This window comes from Pomacea canaliculata, linkage group LG1 (assembly GCF_003073045.1).
Source record: "Pomacea canaliculata isolate SZHN2017 linkage group LG1, ASM307304v1, whole genome shotgun sequence".
NCBI classification, from domain to species: Eukaryota; Metazoa; Mollusca; class Gastropoda; order Architaenioglossa; family Ampullariidae; genus Pomacea; species Pomacea canaliculata.
The window spans coordinates 7,172,364-7,193,674 of NC_037590.1; the positions used below are offsets into that span (position 1 = coordinate 7,172,364).

The 21,311-nt window shown below is 38.5% G+C and overlaps 1 protein-coding gene and 1 long non-coding RNA gene across 2 annotated transcripts in view; one reads left to right on the forward strand and one right to left on the reverse strand.

Annotated features, from left to right (window-relative positions):
- LOC112560239 (calcium uniporter protein, mitochondrial-like) overlaps window positions 1-16,088 on the forward strand; it is a 51,926-nt gene extending 35,838 nt beyond the window's left edge. Inside the window, exons 6-7 of the mRNA XM_025231933.1 lie at window positions 6,852-7,055; window positions 7,542-16,088. Coding sequence (XP_025087718.1) covers window positions 6,852-7,055; window positions 7,542-7,748 — 411 coding nt within the window. The 3' untranslated portion in view covers window positions 7,749-16,088. The remainder of the gene's footprint in view (window positions 1-6,851; window positions 7,056-7,541) is intronic.
- Window positions 16,089-18,734: 2,646 nt separating this feature from the next.
- Window positions 18,735-21,195, reverse strand: LOC112560248. The gene is made up of 2 exons (XR_003098499.1): window positions 21,056-21,195; window positions 18,735-20,713 (listed from the first exon to the last, which is right to left on the reverse strand). It is a non-coding gene; the product is annotated as an uncharacterized LOC112560248 (long non-coding RNA).
- Window positions 21,196-21,311: the final 116 nt, after the last annotated feature.

Consider the following 21,311-nt stretch of genomic DNA (forward strand, 5'->3'; position numbering starts at 1 on the left):
GTTTTCCTCTCTCCCTCCCACGCCTCTCAGGCATGAAAAAAATGTTTTAATTACTTTTAGCGGCAAACTGTTGTTATTTCGTGTAAGACCTTTTCTCAATCTCCAGTATTATAACGCTGAAGGGTCTCGCATTTAATCATCGATTGTCAGAAGGGGATAGGTTTCATCAAAATCTGCATCACATTGCCGGCGTCTCATAGCAACCGGCTGCGATCCACTGAGGTGGTGGACGTGAACGTTGTTAGTCGAGTGACGTGGTTAGTCGAGTGTTTACAGTTTTCTCCGGCGGGGGCGGGGTGGGGGGAGGAAGAAAGAAGAGAGGGTGGTGCAGCATAAATGTCATAAATGGTTTTTTGGATGCCTGTTTGTTCTCTTGGCTCTCGGACGACGCAATCTGTCGGCATCGCGTCTAGTAAAAGACAAGCACATTCAAGTTTCCACTTTTTTTGTTTTGTCTTTTTCCAAGAGAAAAATCGATGCCTTTAGGAACTGGTTGTCATTTCCCGCTGGAATATACTGGTACTTTGATGGGACCTGCACTTTCAGAACCAAACGGTCGCATGGTCATTAAATGGTTCCTTTGTGTTTGGCTTTGGAACTTTCAGTGATTTAAGTTTGTTTTTCTTTGCTTTTCAAAAAAAAAAAAAAAAAAAAAAATAAAAAAAAAAATAAATACTGACCACGTGAAAGGGCCACCAGATTTTTTTGTTGTTTGGGGGAGGGGTATAATTGGGCTGAGGTCAGTGCAGGATATTTTCTCAAAATCGACCGCCTGATGTCTGGATACCCGCCGACAATCGTCACCGTGCAGAGAAAGAGATCAGCACTGCTGCCATCAGAGATGTGCTTGGATACACCACGTCGTCAAGGCTACCGCCAGTTGCAGAGCTGGAACCGTATGTTGATTAGGTGAACATTGGAGACAACAAGGGTTTGTGTGCACGGTTGTTTTCTGATTTTGGAAAAGTGAATCTTGTACCATCAAAACTATGCTTAAAAAATATGTTTTGTATTCTGGCATCCCTTTAAGCACATTGCGAAACAAGACATGGCTTTAAAAGAAAAAGTCGCTCGTTATACGGGGTGAAACGTGGCAATAGAAGGTTAATGGTGTCGAAAATATATTTTCAGAGAATAAAAGAGCTTTTTTAAATTTTTTTGAAGCTAGTTTGGACATTCCCAATCTCAACCATCCATTAAGGAACACGCCTGCGGTGGCTGTAATGTCCAAACGGTTTCCGCCAGGTAATGGGTTTTCGTTTTTGCGGTCCCCCATCCCCTTGATGTGTCGCAAGAGGGAGTTTGTCGACGTAGCAGCTGTGCAACCCCCACCCCAGCTGCACAGCTTTGATGGCCGACCGGTCGCCCGCCGTGGTGGGCAGCAGACTGGGACGTGCTGCCCTCTTCTGAACAGCGAGCGCAGCTGGGGTTTATCTGAACATAGACATTAGGGAGGAACTCGGGCGGAACTATGGTCTCCCTGACATCTGGAAAAAGTCTTGGTGAGAATTTGTCGTGTGCCCTGTCACGTGTCCGTTCAAACTTGTCCATCCCCTAGCGCCTACCGCGGAGGTCACCGAGCAGGTCTCTCGCCTCTCGCCACCCACTCCTCCAGCCCTTCCCACTCACTTCCTTGTCTCCTGGTATTGTTGTCATTCTTGTCGAAGCCGTGGAGTTGTAGCAGTCGTCGCTAGAGTTGAGCTGTTTCCTGTGTGCTGACGTGTGATGGGCGCTGGCGTCAGGGGGGCGAGTGTTGTGGGCAGCCGAACTGTCTGACACCTCGTCCCTCGAGAAAACTGCTCTGTTGCCTTACAGTCCACTTTTCCATTAACAGGCAGCCGTGCGGTCGCTTTGCTGGGAGGAGAAGGAGGAGGAGAAGGAAGAGGAGGAGAAGAGGCGGCTTACTCTTCCGGTTTCTTGCCGAAGACGATCTTGCCCTATCACGTTTGCATCAGTCACTGTAATGCAGTGTCAGAATTCTAAAGAATGGGGAAACCCTCTTGTGGCCCTGTTGGCCATCGGTTTTGTGGCAAGGTCTGTTGGATGGATTATTGCCGACCACACGGTGTGTTGTTTCGCTGCTGTGGTGTCAGTTCGGCATGAGTTTGGCATGTCTTTTTCTCAAGGGCCTCCTGCTCGAGATTTGCTTTTAAATATTGTTCACTTTTTGCTTATATTTTTTTTCCTTAATACTTCGTGCGACCTTTCATGCATATTAATGTCGACTTTTCAGTTCGCATCAGACCCATCAAAGCTGAAATGATTGAAAGAGCTTTTTTTTCCACCGGACGAAGAGAAGATGTGCGAGACGCGTTGCGAGAGAAGGCATAGACAGTTTAATAGCAGCATCACGACAGTAGGATTTTATGAATGATTCATGTTTTGAAGTTTCATCTCCTTCGGTCAGTCGCTTCCACATTTTTCACGGATGGTAGGGAGAATCTCTTGCGCTTTCTTATGAACGCAACGGCAAAAGAAATGGTTGGGTGGCGCCACATCAAATCCGCTTATTCTTTCTTAGAGGCTCTGTTTACAGCTGCTATTTGTCAGGGTTGTCTTGTCTTGGCCACAAAATAGGAAATGTCTTCAAGAATTTTTGGATGCAGGATCGATCCATCGTTTTGCAAGTCCCAGTGGTGACCTCCCACATGCAGTCAAGGAATAAAAATGCAACGGAATGGGTTAGTTTGTGTTGCATAATGGTTTGGTGAGAAGGATTGCTGTGTCATTACGCGCCCGCCTTCGCACCACACTTATTGAGTTAATGCGAGGTCTGTCCAGAAAATAAAGAAAATGAAAGTCCTTCGTAGGGGTTAGGCGTGGGGATGGTGGTTCGAGGTCCGTGAGAGTGGGATCTCTGATAAATAAATGGTAGGATCCGTTTCAGTTCAGTTTAGGTTTTTTGCAGTCCCAGCCATTTTTTTTTTATTTTTAATTTTTAATTTTTAATTTTATTTTGTTGTTGTTGTTGTTGTTGTAAAACTCCTCAGGAACAGTGCAAGTGAGTTTGGAGCAACAGAACATCATGACAACCCGCCGAGTCACACTTCACTGGCTGTGACAGAATTTTTTGAGAAAAGCGCATTTGTCTCGGGTTGAGAAACCTTACTCACTTTGTCTCACTTTGATACAATGCAGTTTATGTTAGTTTAACCTTATTTGTTCCAGTTTGAGAAAAATACTAGCTGTTTCACTTTGAAGAAAGTCTTGCCTCGAATTTGAGAAAACCTTGTTTCGTTGACTCTTCGTGCATTTCTGGTCGGGCTGTCAAGGCCAGAAGCTGATTTGATGGCGGAAGCCGGACGGCCGCCTGCTGAAAGCCAGCACCATCGGGATACATTATTTATAAGAACCCTAGAAACACTGGTAATGTGGGGTCAATACAAGGTTATGTTCCTCATGTAACACAAGAAGGACACTTTATTTCTCGCGGTCGTTCGTTATTTTTCTTCCTTCTCCACGTTTCTCTTTGAAGTGCCAGTTTTGTAGCATAACTCGTCACAAACGTGTTGGGTGGCTTCTCAAAATCAGCAGTTTATTTTGAAGGATTTCAGCTTATTAAAAGATATGGGTCGGACAAACTGCCTCTGGAATTACAACAAAAGCATGCTTTTTTACGACCACCTTCGCCCACACATACATGTCATGCGTGCATGTTCATTCTTTCACACACACACATACACAAAGAGGCAAACAGTCCAACATGGCATTTCATAAATCGATTGCTGACAATTCCGGGTGGCTGCTGTGTTTGGAGGCAGAGCGCTTCCTCGGGTAACGAGTGAACACCGACGCACTCCGGCCGTTGAGCAGTTGGCAGAAACACTCGAGACCAAAGAGCCGAGGTGCCCGAGGATCTTGCTGGCCAAGTCCTGTGGGAGACACGCCAAATGTGGACGTCTGCTTGTTTCCTGGCCAACATAATGAGTCAATATGTATTCATCAATTGAGGATAGTAGTCACTTAAAGTGTGTAAGACTAGCCAAGTCACCCGCACACCCGCACACCCCCCAGACGAGAGAGAGAGAATTGATCGTGTTTAAAGGAAATGTTACAACGTGTTCAGTTTTTAACTTCTTCCCTTTTTTTGCGCCATTTTCTCGTTGCTTTCGTGTAGGGCTTTCAGGCGCTCGTAATTTCAAGCAATACATAAATTTATGTCAACTTTTTAAAGACCGTAAGCGTCAGCTGAATGTCAATCGAGCGAGCGGCGACTTGGAAATGAGTTTGTCGAGTTGAACGATTTACAAGGGTGAGGAGTGTTGAGAAGTCGGGGTAAGAAAAAAAACTACGGCAGAGGATGAAACATTCTTGGCGTAGACACGAGCCAAAACTGTAGAGGGGAGACCGCCGGGATGGCTCTTATCGCCATCTTCGTTAAATACTGTCTCCTCTCCACACAAGCTCTTCGTCTGTGGAAAAAAAAAATGAAAGAGGTTTAGGTCAAACGTCGGCGATTTGGCAGCCGCTGCTGCTTTTACAATCAGGGGAACTAAACAGGATGAGATAGCTGGTAGTCTGAAACTCTGGTGTTACTATAACTGTCCATTACAAGTAAGCAGAGACGACAGCCACCGTGCCTCGGTGCGTGCTGGCATCAAGGGAAGGTGGATGAGGGGCGAATCCAGTTTGGAAAAAAATCCATCATAGTAAATCCAGCGGATATCGCATCAGTCGGTTTTTCTTCCATGTTCTATATCCGTGATGAGGGCTATTGATGCTGAGTGTTGTGCTAGATGCACTAGCTTAATTGTTCCATGTTTGTGGTTGTAGCTGTTGTTGACTTTTGTGATGCTGCTTGTTGCTGCAGCTCGGTGTTCCATGGCTGTGGTCCTGGGTGTTGTTGTAGTTTGTGTTTGTGTTACGTGTTTTAGGCAGATCGCTGTTACTGGAACTTTCGAGAGAGAAAATATATTTTGCAAGACATTCGTACCCAAGCAAAGTTACATCAGTAGAGCTTTACAGGCGATGGTTGCAGTCTCGTGTTGAAGAACGAGCAGAAAGCAGCTACGTGGTCAAAGCTGATTGGCGGAGACAGTGTGACGTTCAGAGGGTGACAGTTCCCATAGAATCGGGTGGAAGGGGTGTTGTGAGTGAGACTTGGGGGGTGAAAGAGAGAGAGAGGAATTGTACTTTGTTTGTACACGTGCATGCGTGAACGGGTTTGTTGTTGGCTTGGCTTCCTGGCATTTTCCACTGTCGGAATAAAGGTCACACTACTTCCACCCCACTATGTCAAGGGCAGATCTGTATTTTTAATTTGTCGTGAGACAAGAAGGTAAAACATAGCCATGCGATCGGCAACATGTTCAAACTCTTTGAACATGCAAGTCCGTTATCGGCTGGTGTCACCGCAACCCCACCAAGCCCACTGCCTCATTCTCTTTTGACTCCTGTGTCGGGGAAACAAAGGGTGAGAGTGCATACAACTGCTTTGCATGCCCAAACTTGTTTTCATTGCTCCGCAGGACGCTTGCAAGAAGTTCGCTGGGTCAGTGGGGTAGCAACCAGTTGGGCAAGATATTGAGGAGAATGTGAATGTCGTTCACTGTCAGTATAGAGCCCTCCTCTCCCTCCCAAAGCTGAGCATCTTCCTACTCTACTTGGGGGAGAGGGTGTCATTAAAGCACGCGCGCACAGACGCACACGCGTTTGTTATCGTTGCAGAATGGTAAAGTAGCCTTATTAATCGAAAGCGAACCCCAGAGATCGATTGGCACCGTGCGTGTTCAGTAAATACCTGACAGTTGGCAGCGTGGAAGCTCCTGACATTTGTCATGGTCGTGAAAGACAAGACTGGCTTCTCACCAGAGGGCGTGTCAAGCGTCGCTCGCCAGTAAGCATCGGGTAGAGAGTCATTCGTCCCTTTGATGATACCTGTCGTTGGGGGTGAGGGGCAGGGCATCGGGTAGAGAGTCATTCGTCCCTTTGATGCCTGTCGTTGGAGGTTGGGGGGGGCAGGGCATCGAGTGGGGGGGGGGGGTGGATACTAAAGGGAAGGAGTGAGTCGGTACAAAATGGTGAGAAGGGAAAAGCCAAGGTGGTAAAATTTTTCTTATGATGTAATTTAGTAGTAGTAACGGTAAGAGTAATTGGATACAAGTGCCGCCATGCTACTTAGGTTGGGGTGTATGGAGGGGGATGGGATGCCAGAAGATAGCTGATCATTAATCAAAGGACGGTCGTTCAAAAAGTTCTAAGCCTCACCCAGAAAGAATAACCATAACTGAATATTTTTGATGTGGTAACACACTACCACTTCTAAGACTAGAAAAACTTAATACAGATTTCTGTTTTGAGTGCGGGTAAGGCCCATACAAAGGTGAAAGATAGTGCGACAAATCTAAAAATGGACAAAATAGACCCAAGCAGTCAAAAAGTTTGTGCAAAAGAAAGGTATGACATGCAAGGAAATCCATAAGGACATGGTACAGACACTTGCTGAGAACTCCCCTTCCTATGCATCTGTGAAGACGTGGGCTGCTGAATTCAAGCTGGGCAGGGGCGGCACAGAATATAACCCTCAGTCAGCTCGTCCAAAAAAATCAACCACTGATGATCAAGTTGATGCCATTCACCATATGGTTTTGATGACAGACGTCTTACTGTCCAGCAGATAGCTAAGTCCATAGGCATTCGTTCTGGTTCAGTCCACACTGTTTTAACTGATCTTGGGGATGAGCATGCTGTCTGCAAGATGGGCCCTACAATGCTGACATCACAAAGGGTTGACATTTCCAGTACACCGGTAGTACAAGTATATGCAATTTCCTTTTACCCAAAAAAACACAACAAGTCACTGCTCATTTCATGATGAGCTAACTGATTAAATGGTGATATTTAATTTGCAGATAAAGCAGCGGATTGAAGTTAAAGCCTCCAAGACTACAAACCATCTCTCTTGGCTGGGACTGGGGCTGATGGGACTGCAGTTTGGCATCCTAGCACGACTGACATGGTGGGAATATTCATGGGATATTATGGAGCCTGTCACATATTTTGTTACATATGGAACCTCCATGGCCATGTTTGCTTACTATCTTCTTACAAAGCAGGTGAGTGAAACAAAGATCATAAATGTGTGAGCACACATGAATGTGATCATACACATATTCTCTGATAACTGATAAAAGTTATTTGCCAAAAGAATTACTTATTACTACAATGGTTGTAACTCGCATCTGCAAGAAAATGAAATGCACTTGAACTGTTTATTTTCTTCTGTTTTTTGGGGTTTTTTTTTCCGTAGGCTTCGCACTTAAGATGTATCCTTGAGAATTCTCTCCCTGCAAAATCTGTCACATACAACTCAATAATCAATCAACCCTTCAAAATTTGACTGTCACCAGCACTGGTTTTTTGGGGTGTTATTTTTTAGGACTCATAATAGTTAAGCTGTACCTTCGTGTGGGATGAGGCAGTAAATGCTGAAGTTGTCCATTGTGTCCAAATGGTGTTTTGGGTTCCTAATTACAATTTGAATACAAAAGTATAAATTTATTCTATAGTATTTATGCTGTGTTGTTCTATAATATTTGCAGGAATATGTATTCCCTGATGTACGTGATCGTGAGTTCTTGGTACGTTTCTACAAGCTGGCCTACAAAGAGCGCCTGAACGTTGACCACTACAATCGCTTGCGTGATGCCATTAGCAAGGCAGAGGAGGATCTGCGTCGTCTACAGGACCCTCTTCAGCTACATTTACCTATAAAAGAAATACAGAAACGATCGGAAAGCAAGCAGTGATGGTGTCCAGTAGTTGATCTGTTGTGATCTTGTCCTGTTACCATGCTGATGCTCTTTTATACTGCCTAGAAAATCAATGACAGCTAAAAGTCACAAGTTTATGTTGTTTTCACCCTATTATAGTTAAAGGGAAAAGCAGCTTAAATAGTAAGTTGGGCTTGAATAATATATACTATTTTACTAATATCTACTATTATAATAAATATATAGTCATGTCCAACTAAAATTTCAGGTTACAAATAATTGTTTTCTTAAAGTGACGTCTAAAACAGCAGTATGAAGTTGTTCAAGTAGGCTGCTATGTTGCTGAGTGAGGTCTCTAAGCTGTCTTATATGAGGTGACTGCCATTCTCCTGTGTAGGTGTCAAAATGTAGACATCCTAAATTTGGAGATCATAAGAGTCTGCAAAGTTGATTGCCGTCACAAGTCGGTCCAAAGGTGTGTTTTAGATGTTATCATAAGTAAGTAAACAAAGTTTTGCAAAATGAAAGTTTGATTGGACATGATTCAAAACCTCAGTATTTATCATTTAAGCCCAAAATACCATTTGACTTGATATCCCATTAAGATTCAGACCACAGGATGAAATTTAAAACGTGCTATATGTGTAAAATATATTGTGATTGAAAAAAATGAAAAATGGAGTAGGATGATCATTTTTGCTTACTTATTTAAATAATACTTTATCTAACCAGGGTATGGGCCCCATTGGCTACACAGAAATGTTAGCCTTAATAACTGACTGCTTACTTTGTCAGAAGAAGAATCTTCTTTTCCTTCACACAAAATATAAATAGAACGCTGAAGCAAAACTATTGTTTTAAAGACTCCCATTAATTTGTAAGTACACAACGCAAGTGAATTGAGAGCACTTGCAGATAGTAGTAGAGACGAGCAAAGAGACATGTTTTATAATTCTGTTTTAATGATGACCTTAATGAAAGAGTCTAGAAATGTAAATGCTAAGACTGCAGTTCTTTTTCTAATAGTTCTGTCACCTGTAATTTTCAGTTGTTTTCTGTAGAGTTTATCTACATTTTATGATGTGTCATTCTTGCTTTTATTTAAGCCTACCATGCTATAGATACAAAACAGCTTTATAGAAACAGCGATGCAAATCTTCAGATCTTAGACTGAGCATGCAGCAGCCTTGCAAGTAGACATCTACTGGCGTTTTTTCCTGCTCCCTCAGTTTGGATGTGGTACAAAGAAATTCTTCGAAAGAAAATTTTTGGCAACCGTATATTTATAGTTTCTTTATAAGAAACAAGAATAGTTCTTTTATAAATGTGTACAAAAGAATTTTTGTGCCAGTATTATTTCTGGGAGAGAAAGGATTTATAACGCAGGATTATTCATCAGTGTGGATAGATGTTTTTAGAGTGTCCAAAGCCAGAAGTGTTCTGACTCAATCCAGTTGACCCAACTGTTAAATGGGTACCTGATCACTTACAAGATTGGGACAGGTAGGACAGCAAATAAAAGGAGATTGACACTGCTTGGCGAAAAGGTGGCCCTGCAATAAATGCACTTATTAACACCTCACTCCCCATGGACTGGATAAAATAGATGATGGCCTTTATCTTTGTTAATTGTTATTAACGTGCTCACAGCTCTAGGTCAGTTTGATGACAACTTATGGCCTAGATTGTGTAAGCAGTCTTTCATTTTCCATTCATTTAGATGCCCCTTAACTCTTTACAGTTTAGACATCCTAGGAGTTGTGGTTTTTCGACTATACACATTCTTTTGAACTGTAAAGAATGTGGTTTTTCGACTATACATGTTCTTTAAACTGTAAAGAATTAACTCACAAAGGACTTGCTCAACCAGTGAGTGTGGAGACACTTTTATAAATGGAAAATATAAAATTCTTACTTGGTCCTCTTTAGTTCAAGCACATAGTGCATACATTGTATGTACTGTTTGCCTGTGGCATTTACTTTAAAATGTGTGAGGCAGTAATCTTTCACAATGTCTTGTGTTTATAATGTGCAGTAAGTTTGATTCTGTACATTGGGTTTCTTTAAGGTATGCTTCCTTTTGCTAGATGTGTGAAGATATGTGAGTAGCACAAGTGTGGAAACAAATCATATTAGGTCAGGCCTGGAGTTGTTCTTCTAGACAGTGTTGTCTCAAACCCAGACTGTTTTGGTTTATCTATCTACAAAATCACAGTTGATCAGTTGAACCAGTTTATAAACTCATTGGAACAGCTTCTATTGATATACACATTTAAAAACATAAAACAGCTTTGTGATCCTAAAATAATGGCACTTTGGTTTATGACAGGTCTTGCAGTTAAAGGTTAAGAAACAGAGAAATGAGGCTATTCATAATATTGCTAAGTAGTTGTGATCTGTAATACATATGTCGTTCATATACCATTTTATTTTTTTTTTTGTAAATTGCATATCATTTAGATAGGTTTCAATGATTTCTATTTGTTTTATACTTAGCAGCAAGTCCTGTTTTGGGCTGTTTTTGTTGTTTTTGTGGCTGATATTGGTTATAAAAACATTGTAGAAATGAATGAGAGAAAACAATAGACATGTATTCTTTTCTGTTGTGGAAACTGCACACTCTTTTTTACCTTCATCTTGTCAGTCTTTATCCAAGTCAACATCCTCATAACAACTTTTTAAAACGAGACAAAGAAGAGGATATTCTAAAAGAAATCTGTGGTAGAATTTGGTTGTCCTGTTCTGAGAATAGTAAGAAACATTCTGTTTTTTGCCCATCAGCCATATTTGATAGACATACACTGCTGGAAGTTTTTGTCAACATACTGAATGTTTGGTCTTTGAAGGTGACGTATACATTTGCTTACAAAAAAAGAACATTTCTTTATATTGATGAATGGTATGTGTCAGAAAAAGTGTCTGTAAACTGCATATTATCAAATCTCTAATGCTATATATCGCAACACATTGTGTAAATAATCTTATGATAGAGTAAAATTTAAGGCTGTGAAATCAATTGTTTCATTTTTATATAAACAGGGAAAAGTGCTTTAAAAACTTTATATTGGCAATACAATGTTAGTTCTTCCTGAATGGCAAAACAATTACTCTTTCCAGATTTTCTGTGGAAAGCTTGTATTTTCAATTTTCTTGTGCCAGAAATAGTAACAAAGTTAATATTTTTATGTGTTTCTGTGACACTTGGTGAACTGTAGTCATCTGCAGTTTCAGGTTATTATAGAAAGTAGTGGGTATGGCAATGTTTCTGTTAGCACAGGTAGAATCTCAATATAATGAACTCATTCAAACCAGAGAAAATTTGTTTTAGATTGGATAATTTGTTACATCAACATTCCCAGATTTCAATGAGCTCTTCATAGGATTTTAGTTTTGTAACATATTTGAATCCTCTTAAAATGAAGTGCAAAAGATGTGTACACAAGAGACATATGAAGTATGATCAGCTGGGAATGTATGCATGATAAGGATGACTTCCTTGAAACTGGTTAGAGGGACTTTTTTTCATTCTTTGAGATTATCATCATGGATTTCATGATGCCAGACACTTCAGCCACTTTTTTTACCCCTTCTTCAGCTGCAATAAGGATCTGAGTTTTCTGTTCCAGTAAGAACCAACACCACTTGTTTGAAATCATTTCCCTTTCGTCCTCTCATACACTAGTAATTTCTCCAGCAGGCTAATCCCATTTCACAGTAGACAACTCTATTTTATTCTTGTACACAATAGATGTTTGACCTAACTGAATCAAACATCTTTAAGTATTTTAATATTTTTGTTTCTCTTTTTAGAGAGCTGGTGGTTTTCTGTAGGCCTGTTGCAGTGTGACAGTCCTCCTTGCGCAGGCTTTACAGTCAATTACGCTGCATCAGCAATCCAGTCTTTGACATGTAACATTCCAGTAAAAGCTTATTATAACTGAACTTTTCTCACTTTCGAATTTTATTTCTGTTCTTGATATTTGCTATGTTGAGATTGTTTATATGGAGATTTATTTTAAATTGAGGTCTGTGGGAATCTGCCCGGACGGGGGGTGGGGGGGGGGGGAATGGCAATGTTGAAATGTCGAAAAATGTGTTATATGGAGATTCTACCTGTTTTTATACAGTATTCCTTGTTCCCATCTAGCTGTGAAAGGGGCTTAATAAAGCTTTTGAGGTATATCTTCTAATCATGCAATATAGATAGTGAAATACTTAGTTCATAAAACTATTTCCATAAGTTTTAATACACAGTTAAATTGAAATCATTATGAAAGGGACGATAAATACCATGTCTTCATTTAAGTTTTTGCTGGAGTATTGTAATTTTTTTATTAACTGCTATTGATTTGTAATGTCTGTAAAAATCTTTCAGCACAGTCTAGTCTAAATTTAGGAAGAACCCTTTTAAGGTTTGACAATTTCTTTGCAATTGTACATCCACCAACACAAATTTTAAGTATTTTTCCAATTTGTAAAAAAAAACCCTGTAAATATGTTCATCAGTTAACAACAAATAAAGTTACTAACCAGGGGTATAGGATATTTAGTATTTTATTACTGTAGAAGCAGGTTACTGATAGTTCTGTGATCACTGACAAAAATATTTGAAACCTTGTAGATGCAGACCCTGTTAGGTGTACCTGCTGTTACAGAGAGTCCTGTCAGCTGCCTAATCTCTTGTGCTGCCCAGGTCAAGGGACTAAACTCTCTATTTTCCTGTACAGGCTTGTTGTTTGTACCAGACAGTGCCTGTAAGATATAAATGTGTATCCATCAGTTTCATCAGGCTGTCTGTGATTCATCAGTGTGTACTAAGAAGCAAAAACTGTTGCTTCTTTTAATAGTCGCTTGCAGCTTTGTGCAGTTTAATGCTGGCCACGTAAATGCTTGTCACGTTTATGAATAGTCATGATATTTTTTCTAACAGATCTTTCGCATTGTTTTTGATTTTTCAACTCTGTCCTCAGTATAATAATTGTTGCATCACCTCATCATTATCAGTCCTTTAGCCTTGAGAGTCATGGAGGCACCTAAAAACACTGCTACCCACTCTAATTATTATTTATTCTGCGCAATGAGCATTCTTCTGAATGGATACCTGCGCATTATAAATTGACATCATCATCATCATTATTAACTGTTCTCTGCTTTTCTCTGAGATGTGCTTAGCTGCTTAACCAGCAAACGTGTAGATGTCCTCTACCCATTGTTTCCTTTTGTCTGTGTGGTCCTATACTGTTCTAGCGTCTTATGATCTTCTGTGCAGGAATGTGTTGGCAAAACTGGAGGGTCTTTATGCCAATATCTCTGTACTTGACTAGTAGGTCTCCACAGAGCCCAGTTATCTGACTTTGTTTCACACTTCTTTATTGGATGGTCTTTGTAGGAGATGTGTAAGATTTTCATACACATCTCTGTGATCTGAATTGTATACCCTTGAATGGCTGTGTGTTTGTTGGTAATGTTTGTGGCCCCTAATAAAATAATAAAACTATGTTTATAGGCTACTGCACTTTTCTCAAGTATTGCTTGTGCTGAGGTAACAAAATATTTTCATTTTTTCTGTTTACACATTCATAATATTCCTCTTCTTTGTCAATGTAATTTTACACATAAAAAGAGATCTGTTTTTATCACCATTTTAACCTTCTTTAAGAAATAGTCCAGTTTAGCAAAGTGTTTCACCCTGCACTCTTCAATATACATTCTTTTGTAAACCTTGAGAAAAGTACTTGCAGATCTTGTGCATTTTTAATAAAGATTTTGATGGCTTATGATCTTTTAAGCTTCTGTCAGTTTATTTTATTAAAAACCAATTTTTTTATGAAAGAAAAAAATGTTTTGGCTACATTTTAGCAGAGTTCTCTTTATATTGGTAGATTAACTAAGCAACTGGAAAGCTGTAAAATAGTCAAATGACTTTTTTGCTGCAAGTATGAATTTAAAGGGAGATATGCACTGTAGTAGGATGGATGTAAGTGAGGATTGGCTGTCTTAGGTTCAGATCTCATCTTAGGCACACCGTTTCTTTCTCTGCATGTGGCAAATGCTCAACAAATATCTACCAAACACATTAACAGTTTCCTCTTTGGAAGAACACTATCAACAGACAGAATGCTGTTATCAAAGATTTCGTCTGTTATATCACAGGGGAGACCACCTCCATCAGGACATTCTTTTCCTATCCTTGCATTGAGGTCTCCGAGTATGATCACATAATGGTTAAAATGTTCTAAAAGATCAAACACATTTCTAACAAAGATACTCCATTAGAGATTTCCACGTCATTATAGTAAGAAGAATCGATTGTGGCAGGTAAGCACTAAGCATTATTGTATTCAGTACTAATTTGTTCAACATAGGTACTTATTTCCCTCCTGACGTGAAATACTTCATCACCAGTCACGCATTAGTCTAAAAGTTGGCAATGCTACTGCAGACATTTCAACCAAAAGTGCAAAATCAAATTTAGAAATGTAAGGAATCACACCAGATCAAAAATTATGCATAATGTCTTCTACATTATAAGTAAGAAAACTTACGTGTCTCTCCGGCAGCTTGTTAGCAGGTACAGAATGAGTAACTATAGTATTATCAACTAATGAACTAGTTTTTGCTGAATCACACGGCCAGGCCTAAACCCTATGGTTTAAAAGTGAAGTTACTAGCCACACTGAACTGACGCTGAGGCTGGTTACATATAGAACATAGTGTCGGCCCAGAATTTAGTCTGTCAATCGCCTGTCTTTTTTTTTGAGAGGGCATGTGCTGTAATAGTATGAATGTGAGGATTGGCTGTCCTAGGTTCAGATCTCATCTCAGGCACATTTTATTTTTTTGCACGTTGGTTCTGCTTAGAGGCTGACTGCTTTGCCTTAGTTGCTTGCTTAGTCTAAAGCACCAATATTACTCCCTTGAATAAAACATGTTCTTGAGATGGAATGGTATTGTCTGTACCCATGATACATATCCATGTAAGTGCACCAGTTGAAAGCTTTTATCTTTTGACCGGAAAACCCCATTCCATACTTTGCAAGTGTAGCAAACCTTGGTTACATGTAATTTGTCTCGTGCTGAAAATTTGTTAAATTGTGACTGTACCTTAAGTCTGATGTACAATATCATAAGTAAAAGAACTCAAAATATTTTGCACCTTTCTGTTGTAGCTGTGACATGTTTTGGAACAATTTAGATTTATAAGAATTTGTGTGTGTGTGTGTGTACTGAGGTGTACTTAATGAACAAAGATAACATGTAAACCATTTGATTATTTCCTATTAACCATTTATTTCTGTAATTTATAGTGAATGTAAAAGTCCATCTGCTCTTGAAAGTCATTTAAAGTAATCTTCTGATAAAAGAGTAACAACCCATCAATAACATGTCCAGTATTTTTTGCACTATGAATCGGAAGGGTAAGATCTGTTTGGTTTTTGGTTGATTTACATGCCTGTTTTGTTGCTAAGTTGCTTTGCTTTTTGTCTTTTCTCAGTAGATCATAGTACTATATTTTATATGTGAATTACTCAAGCTGTTTTATTATGAGTAAACAAGTGAACAGCACTCAGTGTGACAACAAACTATCAATCTCAGAAATCTGGATCATATAGTTGAGGATATTTTTCTGTAGACATATCATTTGTGAGCATAGAGTTAACCACTGGCAAGATAGAAATTATACAGTAGCTATGTAAGATAAAGGCATTCAATGGTAAATAATTTTTTTTATAGCTGTAGTAATGGTGCAGATGGGTTTGGAGCCAGTGAAAATTTATTTGGCTTAAACAGTTAAGTGTAGTTAATATTGTAGAATAGACATACTGTTTGATTTTCAAAAGGAATGCCTTTTCAACATATCTTAACTCATTTAATTTTGGTGTATTGGCACAATTGAGCTATAAAGGCGTTCACATTCATGGGTACCAGTTGGAAGAGGTCAGAATACAGAATATCGCTGACGCTGTCATTTTAAAAGACCTATAGAGTATGCAATTTTTTCCCAGAATTTTAAATATTAATTTCTAACGTCTCTATCGTGTATGATGGTTCATAATGCTTCACTGCTGTATTCAATCTTTTCTTGAAAAGATAGGTTGGAACAATACCCTTTTTGTGTTTAGTTCTGCTGGTTATAGTACGTAGTGGCAGTGTAGCAGTTATTATTATCTTCATTATAATTAGGTTGCATATGAACAAATGTATCTTGTTACTTCCGCCTTTTTCAAATTATATATCTCTCCTGCTCACCAGCTTATGCTTATTAGCCTTTGTACAGTTTTTATAAGTCTTATCAGCTTCATGACTAAATTTTCTATTAAAAGCTTATTCTTTACTGATATATTTCTGGAAAGTTATAAAGTGAAATGTTACACATCTTTGACTTGATTGTTCCGACTTTCAGGTGGTGTGCATGTGTTAATGTTAGGATTATAAAGTTTCAAACCTCACTTGAGCTTTCTTTTCTGGAAATCAGCATCTTTTTTACAATTTCCAGACACACGTAGGTATTTTTATAGTTCACCTGAAGTGATCAGACGTTTTGGGAGCGAAAGCGGGACGCGTGCCGATTAAGGTGTCGTCACCGACAAAGTGCACTGAAAAAAAGCGAAAACCCCCCTCCCAGGGTAGGGGAAGGATTTCCTCGGAAAGGCAGTAAACAAGGAGACAAATTTGAAATTATTAATCAAACGGCGATAGGCAAAAGCCAAAACCAAAAGCTTGGATGCAAATCAATGTAAGATAATAAGATTTTTAAATACAAGCGGGACATTGATCGACTTTTTAAACGAAAGCGGGACATTGGCATCCCCAGGAACATTTTATGAGCAGGCGGGACACGGTCAAAAGCAAGACTGTCCCGCCAAACTCGGGGCGTCTGGTGACCTTAGTTCACCTCTTTTACAGCACACATTTCATACAGTAAGCCATTGACATTTTACAGCCTCTAAAGCCACTAGTCTATGGGACATATTCTTATTCACCACCACCTAAACTTATCTACACTTCCTAATTCAAATCACGGAGGAAGATATCGGCCGTGCTCCTCTGTTATCTACACCCTCCACCTCACCTAGAAGGTACGTTTTGGGTGATCTCCCTTGGATCGTCAGCTGCCAAACTCGGGTAGGAGTACATTAAGCAGGCACTTGTTGGAATTTTAAAAGCACGTCTTCACTTATAATCACAATTTACAACCTAAGTGTGTTTCAATACCTCATGATTTTTCATTTCCTTTATCACGATATAAATTATAAAGACGGCGAAAGCTATGGTATTATCTAAACTTATGAAGTACAGAGAGATATTCCATCCGTCCATGTCAGCTCTTATTTTTTATTTATTTATTTATTTTTATATTTTTTTTTTTGTCATTAACGGCTGCATATATCTTGCTTTTTATGGAAAGTTACTGTTTCTGTTTCATTCGCATTTAAACGCGTTATTGACTTGTGTTTAGAAACATTACTCGCACCCTCGATCTTGTGGAGAGTTTACTAGGTTAATGGTTCAGCCATGGGAGACTACTATACCTAGCAGAGGATGACTGGCGATATATATATATGTACCGCAAATTTCGGAGAATTATGCATGCATACGACCTTCACCCAGCACGTTACGACCTTCACCCAGCAAGTATGTGAGGCCACTTCCGGTTTTGCTGTCTGCTGTTTATACTCGTAGCATTCTTCAAGCATGAGAGCTCTTACAAATAAAAATGATAATCGAATTTGCTGTGTACCTCATGTACAGTTAAGGCCTATAAATGTCCAACATTGTCCTTCCATGAAATTCCAAAGGACAAGCAAATGAAGAAGCTTTGGCTTGTAAGAATTTGAAGAGACGAAGGAACCCTCTTTCGGGTAAGCGTGATCGAATTCTAATCACTATTAATCGTTTTCTTCACTCGTTATATCACTTTTTCTTCATTCCATTTTAACCATCGTTAGCCAGTCTAAAGATTTAAAGTTCTGATTTTAGAATAATTGTTGTTTTCGTAATCTTAACTTACTGCATATAGGCATAGCTATTTTGTATTACCGAAAACGTTATCGCGCATACCAACATACATTTTCTAAGGGAGTACATATTATTAAAGTACTGTTATATTGAAATGCTGAGAAAGGTGAACATATATTACCAATATTATTTGTAGTAAGTTAAAGTAAACTTCTGCATATTGCTATAAGAAAGGCAAAATCATAAGTGCAATGCATTTACATGTGTTTTGGTAAATGTTTATGAAAATAACAATTCATTTATTTTTTTTCTCAGATAGGAAGGTGGACAAAGGTTTGTAGCAGGCACTTTGTGCCAGAAGATTTTCGCCTTTTACCCTTAAAAGGAAAGCAAAGGAGACTAAAGCCAGATGCTGTACCAAGCTTGTTTACATTAAACAACTTTCAGCTTGGGAAAGAGAGAAAGCAGCTGGCAGTTAGCCATCCCCTGTCACTAGCAAATATCAACACCAATCAGAGGTAAACTCACTTTAGTTGCATTGTATTAGTGGATGATCTCAATAAAAACAGAGTATGATTAAGTAATATTTTTTTTCTTTATAGAGGATATTGTGTTGAGCATAAGAAATGTCAACAAATTATAGTTGGTCAAACATAACTTTAGATAGAAGTAATGGTTCTTTTAAGCACATTCTGATCCTGTTTAGTTAGAAATAAAATTAGTTGAGAACTTTCAGCTTTAACTTTCCTCTCACAAGCTGTTCATGTGATGCATCATTTTAGAGCATTTAGGTAGGGCCAGGCATCACCACATTTGTGTTATTTTACTAATTCACTTTGTGAGATCTTTGTTAATTGCTTTTCCTTCTGGGTCTTTTTTTTATTTTAACATACAACTTTGCCACAATTGTCAGAATTTTGTTGTCTTTTCAGTCCATTCATTATTGATTACCTATTCTCGTTACACTACATCAGAATGTGTATTTTCAAGATGTATACATAATAGGATCAGATGTGCAGTGCGTGGAGATCATTGTTCAAATCACATATAGAAATACAAAGATAAATGCAAAGTGACTTTTATTATCAAATTTAATTTTTTCATTGCTAAAAATATTTAATAACATAAACAAAGAGCAGGAACATCAATTGTGTCATTATTATTTAGACATTTTGACTATTGACAGGTGTCAAAACATATTTTCAGTTAACTTCTTTTTGTCACATCAAACCCTCAAAAAGCAAAAAAAAAAAAAAAAAAAAAAAAAAAAATACGCTTCTTGGATAGCCATGAAATGAAAAAAAGATTGGAATATCAAAATATCTTGCAAGCGGCATGTTATTTGATGAATTTAATAGGTTAACTTCTGAAGTTACTGTAGATTAATCCCTGTCAATGTTAAGTGAGCTGTGCCATATCAGCCATTTCACGTGGTAAAATGTTTTTTCTTATCAGCAAAAATGGGGATGCAAAGCCCACAACAGAGCCTGCAACGGCAGAGACAGAGCCTGCAACAGCAGCTGCAGAGTCTGTTGAAGAGCAGCTCTCATTGGCAAAAGAAGAATAAAGTTCTTCAAGAGAGGATACGACAATTAGAACATCATTTGCAAATGGAGAGCAGCAGAAAAATCGAAAACTTTGGGTTAGAACGTTTTTCACAAGATTATGGAAAAATAGAGTTTTATACCGGATTTCCAAATTATAACACATTAAAAATATTTGACTGCAGCCTTGTGTCCCTTTCTATCTGAAAAGATTCTTGCTGAGTGATCTGCAAAAAAAAAAAAAAATTGAACTCCATAAAGAATAAATGCACATGTGGATCTTGGGCTATACCTACCACTTTGGAAGAGAATATACAATAGTAATTAAAAAGAAAAAATTCTTTTAAAACAGGCACACATTCTCCATTGTTTATGACACCACCCTTACCCATATAAATGCTAATGATGATCCTACAAAATTATTGTTTAATATCAACATGCAACTTTTTAAATCCACGAGTCACATAAAAAGGACGGCCAAAACTGTGTGCTCTAGTGCAAAAGGGTATTTGGTTTGTTGCCGAAACTTTCCCTCAAAAGGGTTTCATCATAAACTGTATCTATGAGTACATAAAAGAAAATGTGATAAATAAAGACGACTGTACACATGTTGAATGTACTTTCCACTTTTAAAATAAAGTGTATCTAATAATAAATAATACATGACAATTTTGAAAACAAACTTTGAGTGAGTTGAAAAGGTCCTACTTTTCTTCTGATAAAGAAGGAATTTCTCCTGACATGACAATCTAATTCCTTAAGGGAAGGTCAGGAAATGCCTCTGCTTCATTTATATTTATGACAAAGTTATCGTGCAGTTTCTGTTGATGAGCCAGCGTACTTCTCCTTCGATATTTTCTGTATTTTGTTAATACCATGGAAGTCTGCTTCTTGCTTAAGGCAAATGGAAATAATGCTGTGGACTACAATGTTGTAATAATCATGACAACATTAAATTTTAAAAGATGTTATTTATTACTTGATGAACAACAATAATTTGTCTTGAAAGCACAGTGGTATCCACTTGATATTTACTGCCCATTCTACTCCAAATGGAACAATCTGCTCTGAAACCATTTCTTGTGGAATATGCAAATAAAGACATTTATCTTTTGCACGCCCTTTCAAGAATAAATAAATGTTGAATGTCTCTTTTTTGCGTGTAGATACTTTTCAAATGTCATTAGTTCCTCTATCAGTAGGAGGTATGTGTGTACTAAATATTCATGATTATCATTATTATAAATGTAACTTCATTGCACGACTACATAAACAAAAAATTCTGCACTGGGAAAAGAATGATTATTATACTCTCTCTCCCCCCTCTATTAACTTATATTTTCACTATGCCTTTTCAACAATAATTTTAGCTTATTTTGGTGAGAAGAAAATGTAATCCGTCACTAACTTCAAGTGTGTGGGGAATTCCTGATTTCGTGTACGATCTGTAGCACCGAGATGTTGCTCGGCAACCATCGTCGTATGGATTCGGTGCAACTATTTTTTTTTTAATGTAATAAATGTGCATAGTAAAACAGAAAAGCATACCAGGATCAGATACAAACAATAATATACCTCATATAAAAACAAAAGAAAGCACGTAAATACCTGGATAGATGCAGTTACCGAAAATGTAAACAATGCAAGTTTTCACCTCCACTACTTAAAATTGTTTTGCTCTCTCATCAAGATCTACCTCAGTATATGTTATAATATATTTATATAAAAATATACTTATTTTTTGCAACTATATTGTATAAGACTAATATAGTCAATCGCACATTCAGACAATAAGCTGCGATCACAATCGCACATTCACAACCTGGCTTTTCTACTTACCCCGCACGTTGAATAAATATTTCTCGGCAAAATAGATGTATCCACTGTCATGGTCGCGTTTTGCCGAGCCTCTGGAACTAAATGCCTCGATATTTCCGAACGAAATATAAGCAACACGCTGCAACTTTCGACAGTAATCTAAGGAGGTGTTTGACGTTTGCGTTTCAACCATCTTCGAAATACTTGAACAGGAAGTAGCGGTCCATACTTTCGTCTGCGCATATCTTTTCGCGCACCTCATTACGAAAAGGTCAAT